A 19,743-nucleotide genomic window follows, 5' to 3' on the forward strand; every position below is an offset into this window, starting at 1 on the left:
TGTGGGAGTCTCACTGATTAACACTGAACCCTGTGGGAGTCTCACTGATTAACACTGAACCCTGTGGGAGTCTCATTAACACTGAACCCTATGGGAGTCTCACTGATTAACACTGGACCCTATGGGAGTCTCATTAACACTGAACCCTATGGGAGTCTCATTAACACTGAACCCAATGGAAGTCTCACTGATTAACACTGAACCCTATGGGAGTCTCACTGATTAACACTGAACTCTATGGGAGTCTCACTGATTAACACTGAACCCTGTGGGAGTCTCACTGATTAACACCGAACCCTGTGGGAGTCTCACTGATTAACACTGAACCCTGTGGGAGTCTCACTGATTAACACTGAACCCTGTGGGAGTCTCATTAACACTGAACCCTATGGGAGTCTCACTGATTAACACTGTACCCTATGGGAGTCTCACTGATTAACACTGAACCCTATGGGAGTCTCACTGATTAACACTGAACCCTGTGGGAGTCTCACTGATTAACACTGAACACTATGGGAGTCTCATTAACACTGAACCCTATGGGAGTCTCACTGATTAACACTGTACCCTATGGGAGTCTCACTGATTAACACTGAACCCTGTGGGAGTCTCACTGGTTAACACTGAACCCTGTGGGAGTCTCACTGATTAACACTGAACCCTATGGGAGTCTCACTGATTAACACTGAACCCTATAGGAGTCTCACTGATTAACACTGAACCCTGTGGAAGTCTCACTGATTAACACTGAACCCTGTGGGAGTCTCATTAACACTGAACCCTATGGGAGTCTCATTAACACTGAACCCAATGGAAGTCTCACTGATTAACACTGAACCCTATGGGAGTCTCATTAACACTGAACCCTATGGGAGTCTCATTAACACTGAACCCTGTGGGAGTCTCACTGATTAACACTGAACCCTATGGGAGTCTCACTAATTAACACTGAACCCTATGGGAGTCTCACTGATTAACACTGTACCCTATGGGAGTCTCACTGATTAACACTGAACCCTATGGGAGTCTCATTAACACTGAACCCTATGGGAGTCTCATTAACACTGAACCCTGGGGGAGTCTCACTGATTAACACTGAACCCTATGGGAGTCTCACTGATTAACACTGAACCCTATGGGAGTCTCATTAACACTGAACCCTATGGAAGTCTCATTAACACTGAGCCCTATGGGAGTCTCACTGATTAACACTGAACCCTATGGGAGTCTCATTAACACTGAACCCTATGGGAGTCTCATTAACACTGAACCCTGTGGGAGTCTCATTAACACTGAACCCTATGGGAGTCTCATTAACACTGAACCCTGTGGGAGTCTCATTAACACTGAACCCTGTGGGAGTCTCACTGATTAACACTGAACCCTATGGGAGTCTCATTAACACTGAACCCTGTGGGAGTCTCACTGATTAACACTGAACCCTATGGGAGTCTCATTAACACTGAACCCTATGGGAGTCTCATTAACACTGAACCCTGTGGGAGTCTCATTGATTAACACTGAACCCTGTGGGAGTCTCACTGATTAACACTGAACCCTATGGGAGTCTCACTGATTAACACTGAACCCTATGGTAGTCTCACTGATTAACACTGAACCCTGTGGGAGTCTCATTAACACTGAACCCTGTGGGAGTCTCACTGATTAACACTGAACCCTGTGGGAGTCTCACTGATTAACACTGAACCCTATGGGAGTCTCACTGATTAACACTGAATCCTATGGGAGTCTCACTGATTAACACTGAACCCTATGGGAGTCTCACTGATTAACATTGAACCCTGTGGGAGTCTCATTAACAATGAACCCTGTGGGAGTCTCACTGATTAACACTGAACCCTATGGGAGTCTCACTGATTAAAACTGAACCCTATGGGAGTCTCATTAACACTGAACCCTGTGGGAGTCTCATTAACACTGGACCCTATGGGAGTCTCATTAACACTGAACCCTGTGGGAGTCTCACTGATTAACACTGAATCCTATGGAAGTCTCATTAACACTGAACCCTGTGGGAGTCTCACTGATTAACACTGAACCCTATGGGAGTCTCACTGATTAACACTGAACCCTATGGGAGTCTCACTGATTAACACTGTACCCTGTGGGAGTCTCACTGATTAACACTGAACCCTATGGGAGTCTCACTGATTAACACTGAACCCTGTGGGAGTCTCATTAACACTGAACCCTGTGGGAGTCTCACTGATTAACACTGAACCCTGTGGGAGTCTCACTGATTAACACTGAACCCTATGGGAGTCTCACTAATTAACACTGAACCCTATGGGAGTCTCACTGATTAACACTGTACCCTATGGGAATCTCACTGATTAACACTGAACCCTATGGGAGTCTCATTAACACTGAACCCTATGGGAGTCTCATTAACACTGAACCCTGTGGGAGTCTCACTGATTAACACTTAACCCTATGGGAGTCTCACTGATTAACACTGAACCCTATGGGAGTCTCATTAACACTGAACCCTGTGGGAGTCTCATTAACACTTAACCCTGTGGGAGTCTCACTGATTAACACTGAACCCTATGGGAGTCTCACTGATTAACACTGAACCCTATGGGAGTCTCATTAACACTGAACCCTCTGGGAGTCTCACTGATTAACACTGAACCCTGTGGGAGTCTCATTAACACTGAACCCTGTGGGAGTCTCATTAACACTGAACCCTGTGGGAGTCTCACTGATTAACACTGAACCCTATGGGAGTCTCACTGATTAACACTGAACCCTGTGGGAGTCTCATTAACACTGAACCCTATGGGAGTCTCACTGATTAACACTGAACCCTATGGGAGTCTCACTGATTAACACTGAACCCTGTGGGAGTCTCACTGATTAACACTGAACCCTGTGGGAGTCTCATTAACACTGAACCCTATGGGAGTCTCACTGATTAACACTGAACCCTATGGGAGTCTCACTGATTAACACTGAACCCTGTGGGAGTCTCATTAACACTGAACCCTATGGGAGTCTCACTGATTAACACTGAACCCTATGGGAGTCTCACTGATTAACACTGAACCCTGTGGGAGTCTCATTAACACTGAGCCCTATGGGAGTCTCACTCATTAACACTGAACCCTGTGGGAGTCTCATTAACACTGAACCCTATGGGAGTCTCATTAACACTGAACCCTATGGGAGTCTCACTGATTAACACTGAACCCTTTGGGAGTCTCATTAACACTGAACCCTGTGGGAGTCTCACTGGTTAACACTGAACCCTGTGGGAGTCTCATTAACACTGAACCCTGTGGGAGTCTCACTGATTAACACTGAACCCTGTGGGAGTCTCATTAACACTGAACCCTATGGGAGTCTCATTAACACTGAACCCTATGGGAGTCTCATTAACACTGAACCCTGTGGGAGTCTCATTAACACTGAACCCTGTGGGAGTCTCATTAACACTGAACCCTATGGGAGTCTCATTAACACTGAACCCTATGGGAGTCTCACTGATTAACACTGAACCCTTTGGGAGTCTCATTAACACTGAACCCTGTGGGAGTCTCACTGGTTAACACTGAACCCTGTGGGAGTCTCATTAACACTGAACCCTGTGGGAGTCTCACTGATTAACACTGAACCCTGTGGGAGTCTCATTAACACTGAACCCTATGGGAGTCTCATTAACACTGAACCCTGTGGGAGTCTCATTAACACTGAACCCTATGGGAGTCTCATTAACACTGAACCCTATGGGAGTCTCATTAACACTGAACCCTGTGGGAGTCTCACTGATTAACACTGAACCCTATGGGAGTCTCACTGATTAACACTGAACCCTATGGGAGTCTCACTGATTAACACTGAACCCTGTGGGAGTTTCACTGATTAACACTGAACCCTGTGGGAGTCTCACTGATTAACACTGAACCCTGTGGGAGTCTCACTGATTAACACTGAACCCTATGGGAGTCTCACTGATTAACACTGAACCCTATGGGAGTCTCATTAACACTGAACCCTGTGGGAGTCTCACTGATTAACACTGAACCCTGTGGGAGTCTCATTAACACTGAACCCTATGGGAGTCTCACTGATTAACATTGAACCCTGTGGGAGTCTCACTCATTAACACTGAACCCTATGGGAGTCTCACTCATTAACACTGAACCCTTTGGGAGTCTCACTCATTAACACTGAACCCTTTGGGAGTCTCACTGATTAACACTGAACCCTATGGGAGTCTCATTAACACTGAACTCTCCCTCCCACTCCTCCCCCCTCCCTCCCACCTCTCCCCCCACTCCCCCCACTCCCCCCCACTCCCTCCCCCCACTCCCCCCACTCCCCCCACTCCCTCCCCCCACTCCCCCCACCTTGGTCGTACTGTACGTAGTGCCTCGCCTCTGTTGCCACAGTGGTGTACGTCCTGAGAACGTTATCGTCCATGATGGCCTCGGCTCTGAAGAGGCTGAAACAGCCGGGCGAGCAGAGGACGCAGCCCAGCACGTGCTCAGTTGTCTTCTGAAGCCAGTGGCCAACGGCGTATTCGAACTTCTGGTACCAGATCAGAGGTCCTGTTGAGTCGACAGAGACACAGAGAGAGAGAGAGATGAGAGATGAGACACAGAGACACAGAGAGACACAGAGGACGCAGCCCAGAACGTGCTCAGTTGTCTTCTGAAGCCAGTGGCCAACGGCGTATTCGAACTTCTGGTACCAGATCAGAGGTCCTGTTGAGTCGACAGAGACACAGAGAGAGAGAGAGAGAGATGAGAGATGAGACACAGAGACACAGAGAGACACAGAGGACGCAGCCCAGAACGTGCTCAGTTGTCTTCTGAAGCCAGTGGCCAACGGCGTATTCGAACTTCTGGTACCAGATCAGAGGTCCTGTTGAGTCGACAGAGACACAGAGAGAGAGAGAGAGAGATGAGAGATGAGACACAGAGACACAGAGAGACACAGAGGACGCAGCCCAGCACGTGCTCAGTTGTCTTCTGAAGCCAGTGGCCAACGGCGTATTCGAACTTCTGGTACCAGATCAGAGGTCCTGTTGAGTCGACAGAGACACAGAGAGAGAGAGAGAGAGATGAGAGATGAGACACAGAGACACAGAGAGACACAGAGGACGCAGCCCAGCACGTGCTCAGTTGTCTTCTGAAGCCAGTGGCCAACGGCGTATTCGAACTTCTGGTACCAGATCAGTGGTCCTGTTGAGACACAGAGAGACAGAGAGACACAGAGACACAGAGAGAGAGAGATGAGAGATGAGACACACAGAGACACAGAGAGAGATGAGAGATGAGACACAGAGAGAGAGAGACACAGAGACAGAGAGAGACACAGAGAGAGACACACACACAGAGACACACACAGAGACACACAGAGACACAGAGACACACAGAGACACAGCCCAGAACGTGCTCAGTTGTCTTCTGAAGCCAGTGGCCAACGGCGTATTCGAACTTCTGGTACCAGATCAGAGGTCCTGTTGAGACACAGAGAGACTCAGAGAGAGAGAGACACAGAGACACAGAGACACACACACAGAGACACAGAGAGACACAGAGACACACAGACACACACAGAGACACACAGAGACACAGAGAGACACAGCCCAGAACGTGCTCAGTTGTCTTTTGGAGCCAGTGGCCAACGGCGTATTCAAACTTCTGGTACCAGATCAGAGGTCCTGTTGTTGACAGAGAGATGAGAGATGAGAGAGACACAGAGAGAGAGAGAGACACAGAGAGAGAGAGAGACACAGAGAGAGAGAGATGAGAGATGAGACACACAGAGACACAGAGACACACAGAGAGACAGCGAGAGACACAGATACACAGAGAGACTCAGAGAGAGACACAGAGACACAGAGACACAGAGACACAGAGACACACAGAGACACAGAGAGACTCAGAGACAAAGAGGACGCAGCCCAGAACGTGCTCAGTTGTCTTTTGGAGCCAGTGGCCAACGGCGTATTCGAACTTCTGGTACCAGATCAGAGGTCCTGTTGTCGAGAGAGAGATGAGAGAGATTCAGAGAGAGACACAGAGAGAGACACACAGAGAGAGACACAGAGAGAGAGATGAGAGATGGGACACACAGAGACACAGAGACACACAGAGAGACAGCGAGAGACACATACACAGAGAGACTCAGAGAGAGACACAGAGAGACACAGAGACACACAGAGAGACAGAGACACACAGAGACACAGCCCAGTACGTGCTCAGTTGTCTTTTGTAGCCAGTGGCCAACGGCGTATTCAAACTTCTGGTACCAGATCAGAGGTCCTGTTGTCGAGAGAGAGATGAGACAGAGAGAGAGAGAGAGACACAGAGAGACGCAGAGAGAGATGAGAGATGAGACACACAGAGACACAGAGAGACGCAGAGAGAGAGAGACAGAGAGAGAGATGAGAGATGAGACACACAGAGACACAGAGACACAGAGAGAGACAGAGAGAGACACAGAGACACAGAGAGACTCAGAGAGAGACACAGAGACACAGAGACACAGAGACACACAGAGACACAGAGACACAGAGAGACTCAGAGACACAGAGGACGCAGCCCAGCACGTGCTCAGTTGTCTTTTGGAGCCAGTGGCCAACGGCGTATTCAAACTTCTGGTACCAGATCAGAGGTCCTGTTGAGACACAGAGAGAGATTCAGAGAGAGAGAGATGAGACACAGAGAGAGACACAGAGAGAGACAGAGAGATGAGAGATGAGACACATAGACACAGAGAGAGACACAGAGAGAGACACAGAGAGAGAGAGACAGAGAGAGAGACACAGAGAGAGACACAGAGAGAGAGAGACAGAGAGAGAGACACAGAGAGAGAGAGACACACAGAGAGAGAGATGAGAGATGAGACACACAGAGACACACAGAGAGACACAGAGACACAGAGACACAGAGAGACTCAGAGAGACACAGAGAAAGACACACACACACACAGAGACACAGAGACACAGAGAGACACACACAGAGACACACAGAGAGACACAGAGACAGAGACACACAGAGACACAGAGAGACTCAGAGAGACACAGAGAAAGACACAGAGAGAGAGAGACACACAGAGACACAGAGAGACGCAGAGAGAGACACAGAGAGACAGAGAGAGACACAGAGAGAGAGAGAGACACACACAGAGACACAGAGAGACTCAGAGAGAGACACAGAGACACAGAGACACAGAGACACACAGAGACACAGAGACACAGAGACACATAGACACAGCCCAGAACGTGCTCAGTTGTCTTTTGGAGCCAGTGGCCAACGGCGTATTCAAACTTCTGGTACCAGATCAGAGGTCCTGTTGAGTCGACAGAGAGAGAGACACAGAGAGAGACAGAGAGAGAGAGAGACAGAGAGAGATGAGAGATGAGACACACAGAGACACAGAGAGAGAGATGAGAGATGAGACACAGAGAGAGAGAGAGACAGAGAGAGAGAGATGAGAGATGAGACACACAGAGACACAGAGAGAGAGATGAGAGATGAGACACACAGAGACACACAGAGAGATGCAGAGAGACTCAGAGAGAGACACAGAGACACAGAGACACACAGACACACAGAGACACAGAGACACAGAGACACACAGAGACACAGAGACACACAGAGACACACAGAGAGACGCAGCCCAGAACGTGCTCAGCTGTCTTCTGGAGCCAGTGGCCAATGGCGTATTCAAACTTCTGGTACCAGACCAGAGGTCCTGTTGTCGAGAGAGACACAGAGAGAGAGAGAGAGACACACAGAGAGAGAGACACAGAGAGAGAGAGATACAGAGACACACAGAGACACACAGAGACACAGAGAGACAGAGACACACAGAGAGAGACACACAGAGACACACACACAGAGACACACAGACACACAGAGAGACAGAGACACACAGAGATAGACACACACAGACACAGAGACACAGAGACACAGAGAGACACAGAGACACAGAGACACACAGAGAGACACACAGAGACACACAGAGAGAGACACACAGAGAGAGATGAGAGATGAGAGATGAGACACACAGAGACACACACACAGACACACAGAGAGACACAGAGACACACACACAGAGACACACAGAGACACAGAGACAGAGAGACAGCCCAGAACGTGCTTCTGGAGCCAGTGGCCAACGGCGTATTCAAACTTCTGGTACCAGATCAGAGGTCCTGTTGTCGAGAGAGACACAGAGACACAGAGAGAGAGACAGAGAGAGACACACAGAGAGAGAGACACAGAGAGAGACACAGAGAGAGAGAGAGATGAGAGATGAGACACACAGAGACAGAGAGACGCAGAGAGAGACACACAGACAGACACAGAGAGACGCAATTGGTGGATGCGACCACAGGCTGTATGTGTGTGTGTGTCTGTGTGTGTGTGTCTGTGTGTGTGTCAGTGTGTGTGTCTCTCTGTGTGTGTGTCTGTGTGTCTGTGTGTGTCTGTCTGTGTGTGTCTGTGTGTCTGTCTATGTGTGTGTCTATGTGTGTGTCTGTCTGTGTGTGTGTCTGTGTGTGTGTCTGTGTGTGTGTCTGTGTGTGTGTCTGTGTGTGTTGGTGTGTGTGTGTCTGTGTGTGTGTCTGTGTCTGTGTGTGTCTGTGTGTGTGTGTCTGTGTGTGTCTGTCTATGTGTGTGTCTATGTGTGTGTCTGTCTATGTGTGTGTCTGTGTGTGTGTGTCTGTGTCTGTCTGTGTGTGTGTGTCTGTGACTGTGTGTGTGTGTGTGTCTGTCTGTGTGTGTGTCTGTGTGTGTGTGACTGTGTGTGTGTGTCTGTGTCTGTGTGTGTGTGTCTGTGTGTGTGTGTCTGTGTCTGTGTGTGTGTCTGTGTGTGTGTGTCTGTGTGTGTGTCTGTGTGTGTGTCTGTGTCTGTGTGTGTGTGTCTGTGTGTGTGTGTGTCTGTGTGTGTGTGTGTCTGTGTGTGTGTCTGTGTGTGTGTCTGTGTGTGTTGGTGTGTGTGTGTCTGTGTGTGTGTCTGTGTCTGTGTGTGTCTGTGTGTGTGTGTCTGTGTGTGTCTGTCTATGTGTGTGTCTATGTGTGTGTCTGTCTATGTGTGTGTCTGTGTGTGTGTGTCTGTGTCTGTCTGTGTGTGTGTGTCTGTGACTGTGTGTGTGTGTGTGTCTGTCTGTGTGTGTGTCTGTGTGTGTGTGACTGTGTGTGTGTGTCTGTGTCTGTGTGTGTGTGTCTGTGTGTGTGTGTCTGTGTCTGTGTGTGTGTCTGTGTGTGTGTGTCTGTGTGTGTGTCTGTGTGTGTGTCTGTGTCTGTGTGTGTGTCTCACCACTCCCCGTGGGATGGATGCGACCACAAGCTGCACCCACGTGTGTGTGTGTGTCTGTGTGTGTGTGTCTGTGTGTCTGTGTGTGTGTGTCTGTGTGTGTGTGTCTGTGACTGTGTGTGTGTGTCTGTGTGTGTGTGTCTGTGACTGTGTGTGTGTGTCTGTGTGTGTGTGTCTGTGACTGTGTGTGTGTGTCTGTGTGTGTGTGTCTGTGACTGTGTGTGTGTGTCTGTGTGTGTGTCTGTGTGTGTGTCTGTGTGTGTGTCTGTGTCTGTGTGTGTGTCTGTGTGTGTGACTGTGTGTGTGTCTGTGTGTGTGTGTGTCTGTGTGTGTGTCTCACCACTCCCCGTGGGATGGATGCGACCACAAGCTGCACCCACGTGCGCGTCTCGTCTGAGACGATCAACGAGCAGGCAAAGGGCTGAGGGCACGAAGTCTGTGTCGCCATCTAGCGCCAGCAGGTAGGTGTTGTGTTTCACCGTCTGTGGCACGCGACAAAGACACAGACAAAGGTCCCCCGTGTAGCCTGCGACAGACCGTAGTAGGGGCAAGGGCTGCTAGAGGTCTATAATCATAGAGACACATAGAGACCCATAGACACAGAGACTCATAGAGACCCACAGAGACTCATAGAGACCCACAGAGACTCATAGAGACCCATAGAGACCCACAGAGACCTACAGAGACCTATAATCAGAGAGACACATAGAGACCCATAGAGACACACAGAGACCCACAGAGACCCACATAGACCCACAGAGACCCATAGAGACCCATAGAGACCCACAGAGACCCACAGAGACACACAGAGGCTCACAGAGACCCATAGAGACACACAGAGACCCACAGAGACACACAGAGACTCATAGAGACCCACAGAGACCCACAGAGACTCACAGAGACCCATAGAGACACACAGAGACTCACAGAGACTCACAGAGACCCACAGAGACCCACAGAGACACACAGAGACCCACAGTGACCCACAGAGACCCACAGAGACTCACAGAGACCCATAGAGACACACAGAGACCCATAGAGACCCATAGAGATCCACAGAGACCCACAGAGACTCATAGAGACTCACAGAGACCCACAGAGACCCACAGAGACCCACAGTGACCCACAGAGACCCACAGAGACCCATATTCATAGAGACCCACAGAGACACACTCATAGAGACCCACAGAGACCGATAGAGACCCACAGAGACCCACAGAGACTCACAGAGACCCATAGAGACACACAGAGACTCACAGAGACTCACAGAGACCCACAGAGACCCACAGAGACACACAGAGACCCACAGTGACCCACAGAGACCCACAGAGACTCACAGAGACCCATAGAGACACACAGAGACCCATAGAGACCCATAGAGATCCACAGAGACCCACAGAGACTCATAGAGACTCACAGAGACCCACAGAGACCCACAGAGACCCACAGTGACCCACAGAGACCCATAGAGACCCATAGAGACCCATAGAGACACACAGAGACCCACAGTGACCCACAGAGACCCATATTCATAGAGACCCACAGAGACACACTCATAGAGACCCACAGAGACCGATAGAGACCCACAGAGACCCACAGAGACCCACAGAGACCCATAGAGACCCACAGAGACTCATAGAGACCCACAGAGACACACAGAGACCCATAGAGACCCACAGAGACCCACAGAGACTCATAGAGACTCACAGGGACCCACACTCATAGAGGCCCAAACTCAGACACCCATTTTCATAGACATCCAAAGTCAAAGATTCCCCATATAGCCCTAACAGACTGTAGGGGCAAGTGCTGTTAGCGAGCACCTACGAAGGCCGGAACGGTACACGAGGGGGTGGGTGGCCAGCACCACGCCCGACCGCCTTTGTCTCCCCAGTGGCGATGTTTACTACACACCACCGCTACACCAGGGTACTCATTTGAGGCTGAGTCGACCTAGGGGAGGCCAGGGACCGGTTCAGATAATCGTCACTGGTGTTGGCCGTGAACGGGAATCGAAATCAGGTCGCCAGGTTCATAGCGCAGCGTAGCGCTAACCACTACTACACTACCGCTCCCACACACACAGACACACACACAGACACTCACAGACACACACACACAGATACACACAGTGACACACACACAGACACACACACAGACACACAGACACACACACATAGACACACACACAGACACACACAGACACACACACACAGATACACACAGTGACACACACACACAGACACACACACACAGATACACACAGTGACACACACACAGACACACACACAGACACACACACAGACACACACACAGACACACACACACACAGACACACACACAGACAGACACAGACAGACACACAGACACACACACAGAGTGTAGAGGTGTATAGTGTAGTAGTGTATAGTGTAGTAGTGTATAGTGTAGTAGTGTATAGTGTAGAAGTGTATAGTGTAGTGTATAGTGTAGTGTAGTAGTGTATAGTGTAGTAGTGTATAGTGTAGTAGTGTACAGTGTAGTAGTGTATAGTGTAGTGTAGTAGTGTATAGTGTAGTAGTGTTTAGTGTAGTAGTGTATAGTGTAGTGTATAGTGTAGTAGTGTATAGTGTAGTAGTGTATAGTGCAGTAGTGTACAGTGTAGTAGTGTATAGTGTAGTAGTGTATACTGTAGTGTAGTAGTGTATAATGTAGTGTAGTAGTGTATAGTGTAGTAGTGTATAATGTAGTGTAGTAGTGTATAGTGTAGTAGTGTATAGTGTAGTGTATAGTGTAGTGTAGTAGTGTATAATGTAGTGTATAATGTAGTGTATAATGTAGTGTAGTAGTGTATAATATAGTGAATAGTGTAGTGTAGTAGTGTATAATGTAATGTAGTAGTGTATTGTGTAGTAGTGTATAATGTAGTGTAGTAGTGTACAATGTAGTGTAGTAGTGTATAATGTAGTGTATAATGTAGTGTAGTAGTGTATAATGTAGTGTATAGTGTAGTGTAGTAGTGTATAATGTAGTGTAGTAGTGTATAATGTAGTGTAGTAGTGTATAGTGTAAAATGTAGTGTATAGTGTAGTGTAGTCGTGTATAATGTAGTATATAATGTAGTGTATAATGTAGTGTAGTAGTGTATAATGTAGTGTACAATGTAGTGTATAATGTAGTGTAGTAGTGTATAATGTAGTGTATAGTGTAGTGTAGTAGTGCATAATGTAGTGTAGTAGTGTTAAGTGTAGTAGTGTATAATGTAGTGTAGTAGTGTATAATGTAGTGTACTAGTGTATAATGTAGTGTATAATGTAGTGTAGTAGTGTATAATGTAGTGTATAGTGTAGTAGTGTATAATGTAGTGTATAATGTAGTGTAGTAGTGTATAATGTAGTGTAGTAGTGTATAGTGTATAATGTAGTGTATAGTGTAGTAGTGTATAATGTAGTGTAGTAGTGTATAATGTAGTGTATAATGTAGTGTATAGTGTAGTGTAGTAGTGTATAATGTAGTGTATAGTGTAGTGTAGTAGTGTATAGTGTAGTGTAGTAGTGTATAATGTAGTGTATAGTGTAGTGTAGTAGTGTATAATGTAGTGTAGCAGTGTATAAAGTAGTGTATAGTGTAGTGTATAGTGTAGTGTAGTAGTGTATAATGTAGTGTATAGTGTAGTGTAGTAGTGTATAATGTAGTGTAGCAGTGTATAAAGTAGTGTATAGTGTAGTGTATAGTGTAGTGTAGTAGTGTATAGTGTAGTGTAGTAGTGTATAATGTAGTGTAGTAGTGTATAAAGTAGTGTATAGTGCAGTGTAGTAGTGTATAATGTAGTGTATAGTGTGGTGTATAGTGTAGTGTAATAGTGTATAGTGTAGTGTAGTAGTGTATAGTGTAGTGTAGTAGTATATAATGTAGTGTATAGTGCAGTGTAGTAGTGTATAATGTAGTGTATAGTGTAGTGTAGTAGTGTATAATGTAGTGTAGCAGTGTATAAAGTAGTGTATAGTGTAGTGTATAGTGTAGTGTAGTAGTGTATAATGTAGTGTATAGTGTAGTAGTGTATAATGTAGTGTAGCAGTGTATAAAGTAGTGTATAGTGTAGTGTATAGTGTAGTGTAGTAGTGTATAGTGTAGTGTAGTAGTGTATAATGTAGTGTAGTAGTATATAAAGTTGTGTATAGTGCAGTGTAGTAGTGTATAATGTAGTGTATAGTGTAGTGTATAGTGTAGTGTAGTAGTGTATAGTGTAGTGTAGTAGTGTATAGTGTAGTGTAGTAGTATATAATGTAGTGTATAGTACAGTGTAGTAGTGTATAATGTAGTGTATAGTGTAGTGTAGTAGTGTATAATGTAGTGTAGCAGTGTATAAAGTAGTGTATAGTGTAGTGTAGCAGTGTATAGTGTAGTGTAGTAGTGTATAATGTAGTGTAGTAGTGTATAATGTAGTGTATAATGTAGTGTACAGTGTAGTAGTGTATAATGTAGTGTATAGTGTAGTGTATAGTGTAGTGTAGTAGTGTATAATGTAGTGTAGTAGTGTATAATGTAGTGTATAATGTAGTGTATAATGTAGTGTAGTATTGTGTATAATGTAGTGTATAGTGTAGTGTAGTAGTGTATAATGTAGTGTATAGTGTAGTGTATAGTGTAGTGTAGTAGTGTATAATGTAGTGTATAGTGTAGTGTAGTAGTGTATAATGTAGTATAGTATTGTGTATAATGTAGTGTATAGTGTAGTGTAGTAGCGTATAGTGTAGTGTACTAGTGTATAATGTAGTGTAGTAGTGTATAGTGTAGTGTATCTTACCTTGTACCATTCCTCTCTGAACTGTGGTGGAATTGATTCCATCTTCTTGTGCATCTTCCATCCCAGCAGGTAGTACATGTACATCACCTGCACACAGACACAGGTCACCCAGGTAGCCTCTAGCAGGGCTGTAGGGGCAAGTGCAGTTACACAGACACAGACAAAGCTCCCCCAGGTAGCCTCTAGCAGGGCTGTAGGGGCAAGTGTAGTTACACAGACACAGACAAAGCTTCCCCAGGTTGCCTCTAGCAGGGCTGTAGGGGCAAATGCAGTTACACAGACACAGACAAAGCTCCCCCAGGTAGCCTCTAGCAGGGCTGTAGGGGCAAGTGCAGTTACACAGACACAGACAAAGCTGCCCCAGAAAGCCTCTAGCAAGGCTGTAGGGGCAAGTGCAGTTACACAGACACAGACAAAGCTGCCCCAGGTAGCCTCTAGCAGGGCTGTAGGGGCAAGTGCAGTCACACAGACACAGACAAAGCTACCCCAGGTAGCCTCTAGCAGGGTTGTAGGGGCAAGTGCAGTTACACAGACACAGACAAAGCTGCCCCAGGTAGCCTATAGCAAGGCTGTAGGGGCAAGTGCTGTTAGTAGTAACGAGTAGCACACAGACAAATGAGTGAGTGGGTGAGTGACCAACCCACCCACTCACCAGGTCACCCACTCACTCACCAGCTCACCGATTCACTCACCTACTCACCCACTCACTCACTCACCCACTCACCCACTCACTCACTCAATCACTCACCCACTCACCCACCTACTCACTCATTCACTCACCCACCCACTCACCCACCCACCCACTCACTCACTCACCCACCCACCCACCCACTCACTCACCCACCCACTCACTCACTCACTCACTCACCCACTCACTCACCCACCCACTCACTCACTCACCCACTCACTCACTCACTCACCCACTCACTCACCCACCCACTCACACACTCACTCAATCACTCACCCACTCACTCACCCACCCACTCAATCACTCACCCACTCACTCACCCACTCACCCACTCACACACCCACTCACCCACTCACTCACTCACTCACCCACTCACTCACCCACTCACTCACCCATCCACCCACCCACCCACCCACCCCTCCACTCACCCACTCACCCACCCCACTCACCCACCCACTCACCTACTCACTCACCCACCCACTCACTCACTCACCCACCCACTCACCCCTCCACCACCCACTCACTAACTCACTCACTCACCCACCCACCCACTCACTCACCCACTCACTCACTCACCCACCCACCCACTCAATCACTCACCCACTCACCCACTCACCCACTCACTCACTCATCCACCCACTCACTCACTCACCCCCACCCACTCACCCACTCACCCACTCACTCACTCACCCACTCACTTACCCACTCACTCACCCACCTACCCACTCACTCACCCACCTACCCACTCACTCACTCACCCACTCACTCACTCACCCACTCACTTACCCACTCACTCACCCACCTACCCACTCACTCAACTACCCACTCACTCACCCACTCACTCACTCACCCACTCACCCACCCACCCACCCACTCACTCACCCACTCACTCACCCACTCACCCACCCACCCACCCACTCACCCACTCACCCACCCACCCACCCACTCACTCACCCACTCACTCACCCACTCACCCACTCACCCACCCACTCACTCACTCACCCACCCACTCACCCCTCCACCACCCACTCACTAACTCACTCACTCACCCACCCACCCACTCACTCACCCACTCACTCACTCACCCACCCACCCACTCACTCACTCACCCACTCACCCACCCACCCACCCACTCACTCACCCACCCACTCACTCACTCACTCACCCACCCACTCACTCACCCACCCACTCACTCACTCACCCACCCACTCACTCACTCACTCACCCACCCACCCACCCACTCACCCACTCACTCACTCACTCACCCACTCACTTACCCACCCACTCACCCACTCACCCACTCACTCAATCACTCACCCACCACCCACTCACACACTCACCCCTCCACCCCCCACTCACCCACTTACCAACTCACCCACTCACTCACTCACCCACCCACTCACCCACTCACTCACTCACTCACCCCCCCACCCACCCCCCCACCCACTCACCCACCCACTCACCTACTCACTCACTCACTCACCCACCCACCCCTCCACCCACCCACCCACTCACCCACTCACTCACCCACCCACTCACTCACTCACCCACCCACCCACCCCCCCACCCACTCACTCCACTTACTCAACCACCCACTCACTCACCCACCCACTCACTCACTCATCCACTCACCCACTCACCCACCCACCCCCCCACCCACCCACCCACTCACCCACTCACTCACCCACCCACTCACTCACCCACCTAGCCACTCACTCACTCACCCACTCACTTACCCACTCACTCACCCACCCAACTCACTCACTCACTCACTCACCCACCCACCCACTCACTCACCCACTCACTCACCCACTCACTCACTCACCCACTCACTCACTCACCCACTCACCCACTCACCCACCCACTCACTCACCCACCTACCCACTCACCCACTCACTCACTCACCCACCCACTCACTCACCCACTCACTCACTCACTCACCCACCCACCCACCCCCCCACCCACTCACCCACCCACTCACCTACTCACTCACTCACTCCCACCCACCCACCCCTCCACCCACCCACCCACTCACCCACTCACTCACCCACCCACTCACTCACTCACCCACCCACCCACCCCCCCACCCACTCACTCCACTTACTCAACCACCCACTCACTCACCCACCCACCCACTCACTCACTCATCCACTCACCCACTCACCCACCCACCCCCCACCCACCCACCCACTCACCCACTCACTCACCCACCCACTCACTCACCCACCTAGCCACTCACTCACTCACCCACTCACTTACCCACTCACTCACCCACCCACCTACCCACTCACTCACTCACCCACTCACTCACCCACTCACTCACACACTCACCCACTCACTCACCCACCCACTCACCCACCCACCCACTCACCCACTCACCCACCCACTCACCCACCCACTCACCTACTCACTCACCCACCCACTCACTCACTCACCCACCCACTCACCCCTCCACCACCCACTCACTAACTCACTCACTCACCCACCCACCCACTCACTCACCCACTCACTCACTCACCCACTCACCCACTCACTCACTCACTCACCCACTCACTCACCCACTCACTCACCCACCCACCCACTCACTCACCCCCCCACTCAACTCTCCACCACCCCACCCACTCACCCACTCACTCACCCACCCACCCACCCACCACCCCACCCACCCACCCTCCTCCCCCCACTCTACCTGTGACCAGCGCTTGCGATGTCGAATGAGCTCCTTGTCCTTGACGTGCACGTGGAGGCGATTTCCGAAAGGCAGGCGGTAGGAGAGACGCGCGCCATAGGGCGTCTCCCTCAGAACCACCCGGACACCCACAGAGTCAGAACCAGCAGTGGTAGGGCTCTCAAAGTAGCTGGTGGGGGTGGTGGTGGTGGTGGTGATGGTGGTGGTGGTGGTGGTGATGGTGGTGGTGAGGGTGGTGGTGGTGAGGGTGGTGGTGGTGGTGGTGGTGGGGGTGGTGGTGGTGGTGGTGGTGAGAGTGGTGGTGGTGGTGGTGTAGTGGTGGTGGTGGTGGTGATGGTGTAGTGGTGGTGATGGTGGTGGTGAGGGTGGTGATGGTGGTGGTGGTGGTGGTGGGAGTGGTGGTGGTGGTGATGGTGGTGGTGGTGAGGGTGGTGGTGGTGGTGGTGGGAGTGGTGGTGAGGGTGGTGGTGGTGGTGGTGGTGGTGGTGGTGGTGAGGGTGGTGGTGGTGGTGGTGGTGGTGGTGGTGAGGGTGGTGGGGGTGGTGATGGTGGTGGTGGTGGTGGTGGTGGTGATGGTGGTGAGGGTGGTGGTGGTGGTGGTGGTGGTGAGGGTGGTGGGGGTGGTGGTGGTCGTGGTGGTGGTGGTCGTGGTGGTGGTGGTGGTGGTGGTGGTGGTGGTGGTGGTGGTGATGGTGGTGAGGGTGGTGGTGGTGGTGGTGGTGGTGAGGGTGGTGGGGGTGGTGGTGGTGGTGGTGGTGGTGGTGGTGGTGGTGGTGAGGGTGGTGGTGGTGGTGGTGGTGGTTGTGCGGGAGGCAATGGGTGGGATGGGAGAGGAGAAATGTGAGAGATTACACTTCTACACTACACTATACACTACTACACTACACTATACACTACTACACTACACACTACTACACTATACACTACTACACTATACTCTAATACACTATACACTACTACACTATACACTACTACACTATACACTACTACACTATACACTACTACACTATACACTACTACACTACACTATACACTACTACACTACACTATACACTACTACACTATACACTACTACACTATACACTACTACACTATACACTACTACACTATACACTACTACACTATACACTACTACACTATACACTACTACACTATACACTACTACACTACACTATTACACTATACACTACTACACTATACTCTACACTACTACACTATACACTACTACACTATACACTACTACATTACACTATACACTACACACTATACACTACTACACTATACACTACTACACTATACACTACACACTACTACACTACACTATACACTACTACACTACACTATACACTACTACACTATACACTACTACACTATACACTACTACACTATACACTACTACACTATACACTACTACACTATACACTACTACACTATACACTACTACACTATACACTACTACACTATACACTACTACACTACACACTACTACACTATACACTACTACACTATACACTACACCATACTATACACTACACTATACACTACTACACTACACTATACTATACACTACACTATACTATACACTATACTATACACTACACTATACACTACTACACTACACACTACTACACTGTACACTATACACTACTACACTACACTATACACTACTACACTATACACTATACTAATAAACTATACACTTCTACACTATACACTACTACACTATACACTACTACACTACACATTATACACTACTACACTATACACTACTACACTATACACTTCTACACTATACACTACTACACTACACTATACACTACTATACTATACACTACTACACTACACACTACTACACTGTACACTATACACTACTACACTACACTATACACTACTACACTATACACTACTACACTACACTATACACTACTACACTACACTATACACTACACTATACACTACTACACTATACACTACTTCACTATACACTACTACACTATACACTACACTATACACTACTACACTATACACTACCACACTATACACTACTACACTACACTATACACTACTACACTCACCTGCACACATCCTGCACCACGCCCAGTAGACATGACACGTAGCTATTCACCACGCGACCTCTCCTCGTCCTTCCAGTCGTTGGCGGTGGTGGTGGTGATGGTGGTGATGGTGGTGGTGATGATGGTGATGGTGGTGATGGTGGTGATGGTGGTGATGGTGGTGATGGTGGTGGTGATGGTGATGGTGGTGATGTTTGGAAGGCATCGT

At 48.9% G+C, this 19,743-nt stretch overlaps 2 protein-coding genes across 2 annotated transcripts in view; both read right to left on the reverse strand.

Annotated features, from left to right (window-relative positions):
• Positions 1-14,167, reverse strand: part of LOC142907749 (chitin synthase-like) — a 48,681-nt gene extending 34,514 nt beyond the window's left edge. The window contains exons 1-3 of the mRNA XM_076057477.1: positions 14,084-14,167; positions 9,638-9,779; positions 4,374-4,574 (exon numbers count right to left, since the gene is read on the reverse strand). Coding sequence (XP_075913592.1) covers positions 4,374-4,574; positions 9,638-9,779; positions 14,084-14,167 — 427 coding nt within the window. The remainder of the gene's footprint in view (positions 1-4,373; positions 4,575-9,637; positions 9,780-14,083) is intronic.
• Positions 1-19,741, reverse strand: part of LOC116936964 (uncharacterized) — a gene marked incomplete at its 5' end in the record, with an annotated part of 120,128 nt that extends 100,387 nt beyond the window's left edge. Inside the window, one exon of the mRNA XM_076057483.1 lies at positions 19,536-19,741. Coding sequence (XP_075913598.1) covers positions 19,536-19,741 — 206 coding nt within the window. The remainder of the gene's footprint in view (positions 1-19,535) is intronic.
• Between the last annotated feature and the right edge of the window lie 2 nt (positions 19,742-19,743).

The sequence above is a fragment of the Petromyzon marinus genome, chromosome 82 (assembly GCF_048934315.1).
Source record: "Petromyzon marinus isolate PM22_M1 ecotype Great Lakes invasive population chromosome 82, UKy_Petmar_22M1.pri1.0, whole genome shotgun sequence".
Classification (NCBI taxonomy): Eukaryota; Metazoa; Chordata; class Hyperoartia; order Petromyzontiformes; family Petromyzontidae; genus Petromyzon; species Petromyzon marinus.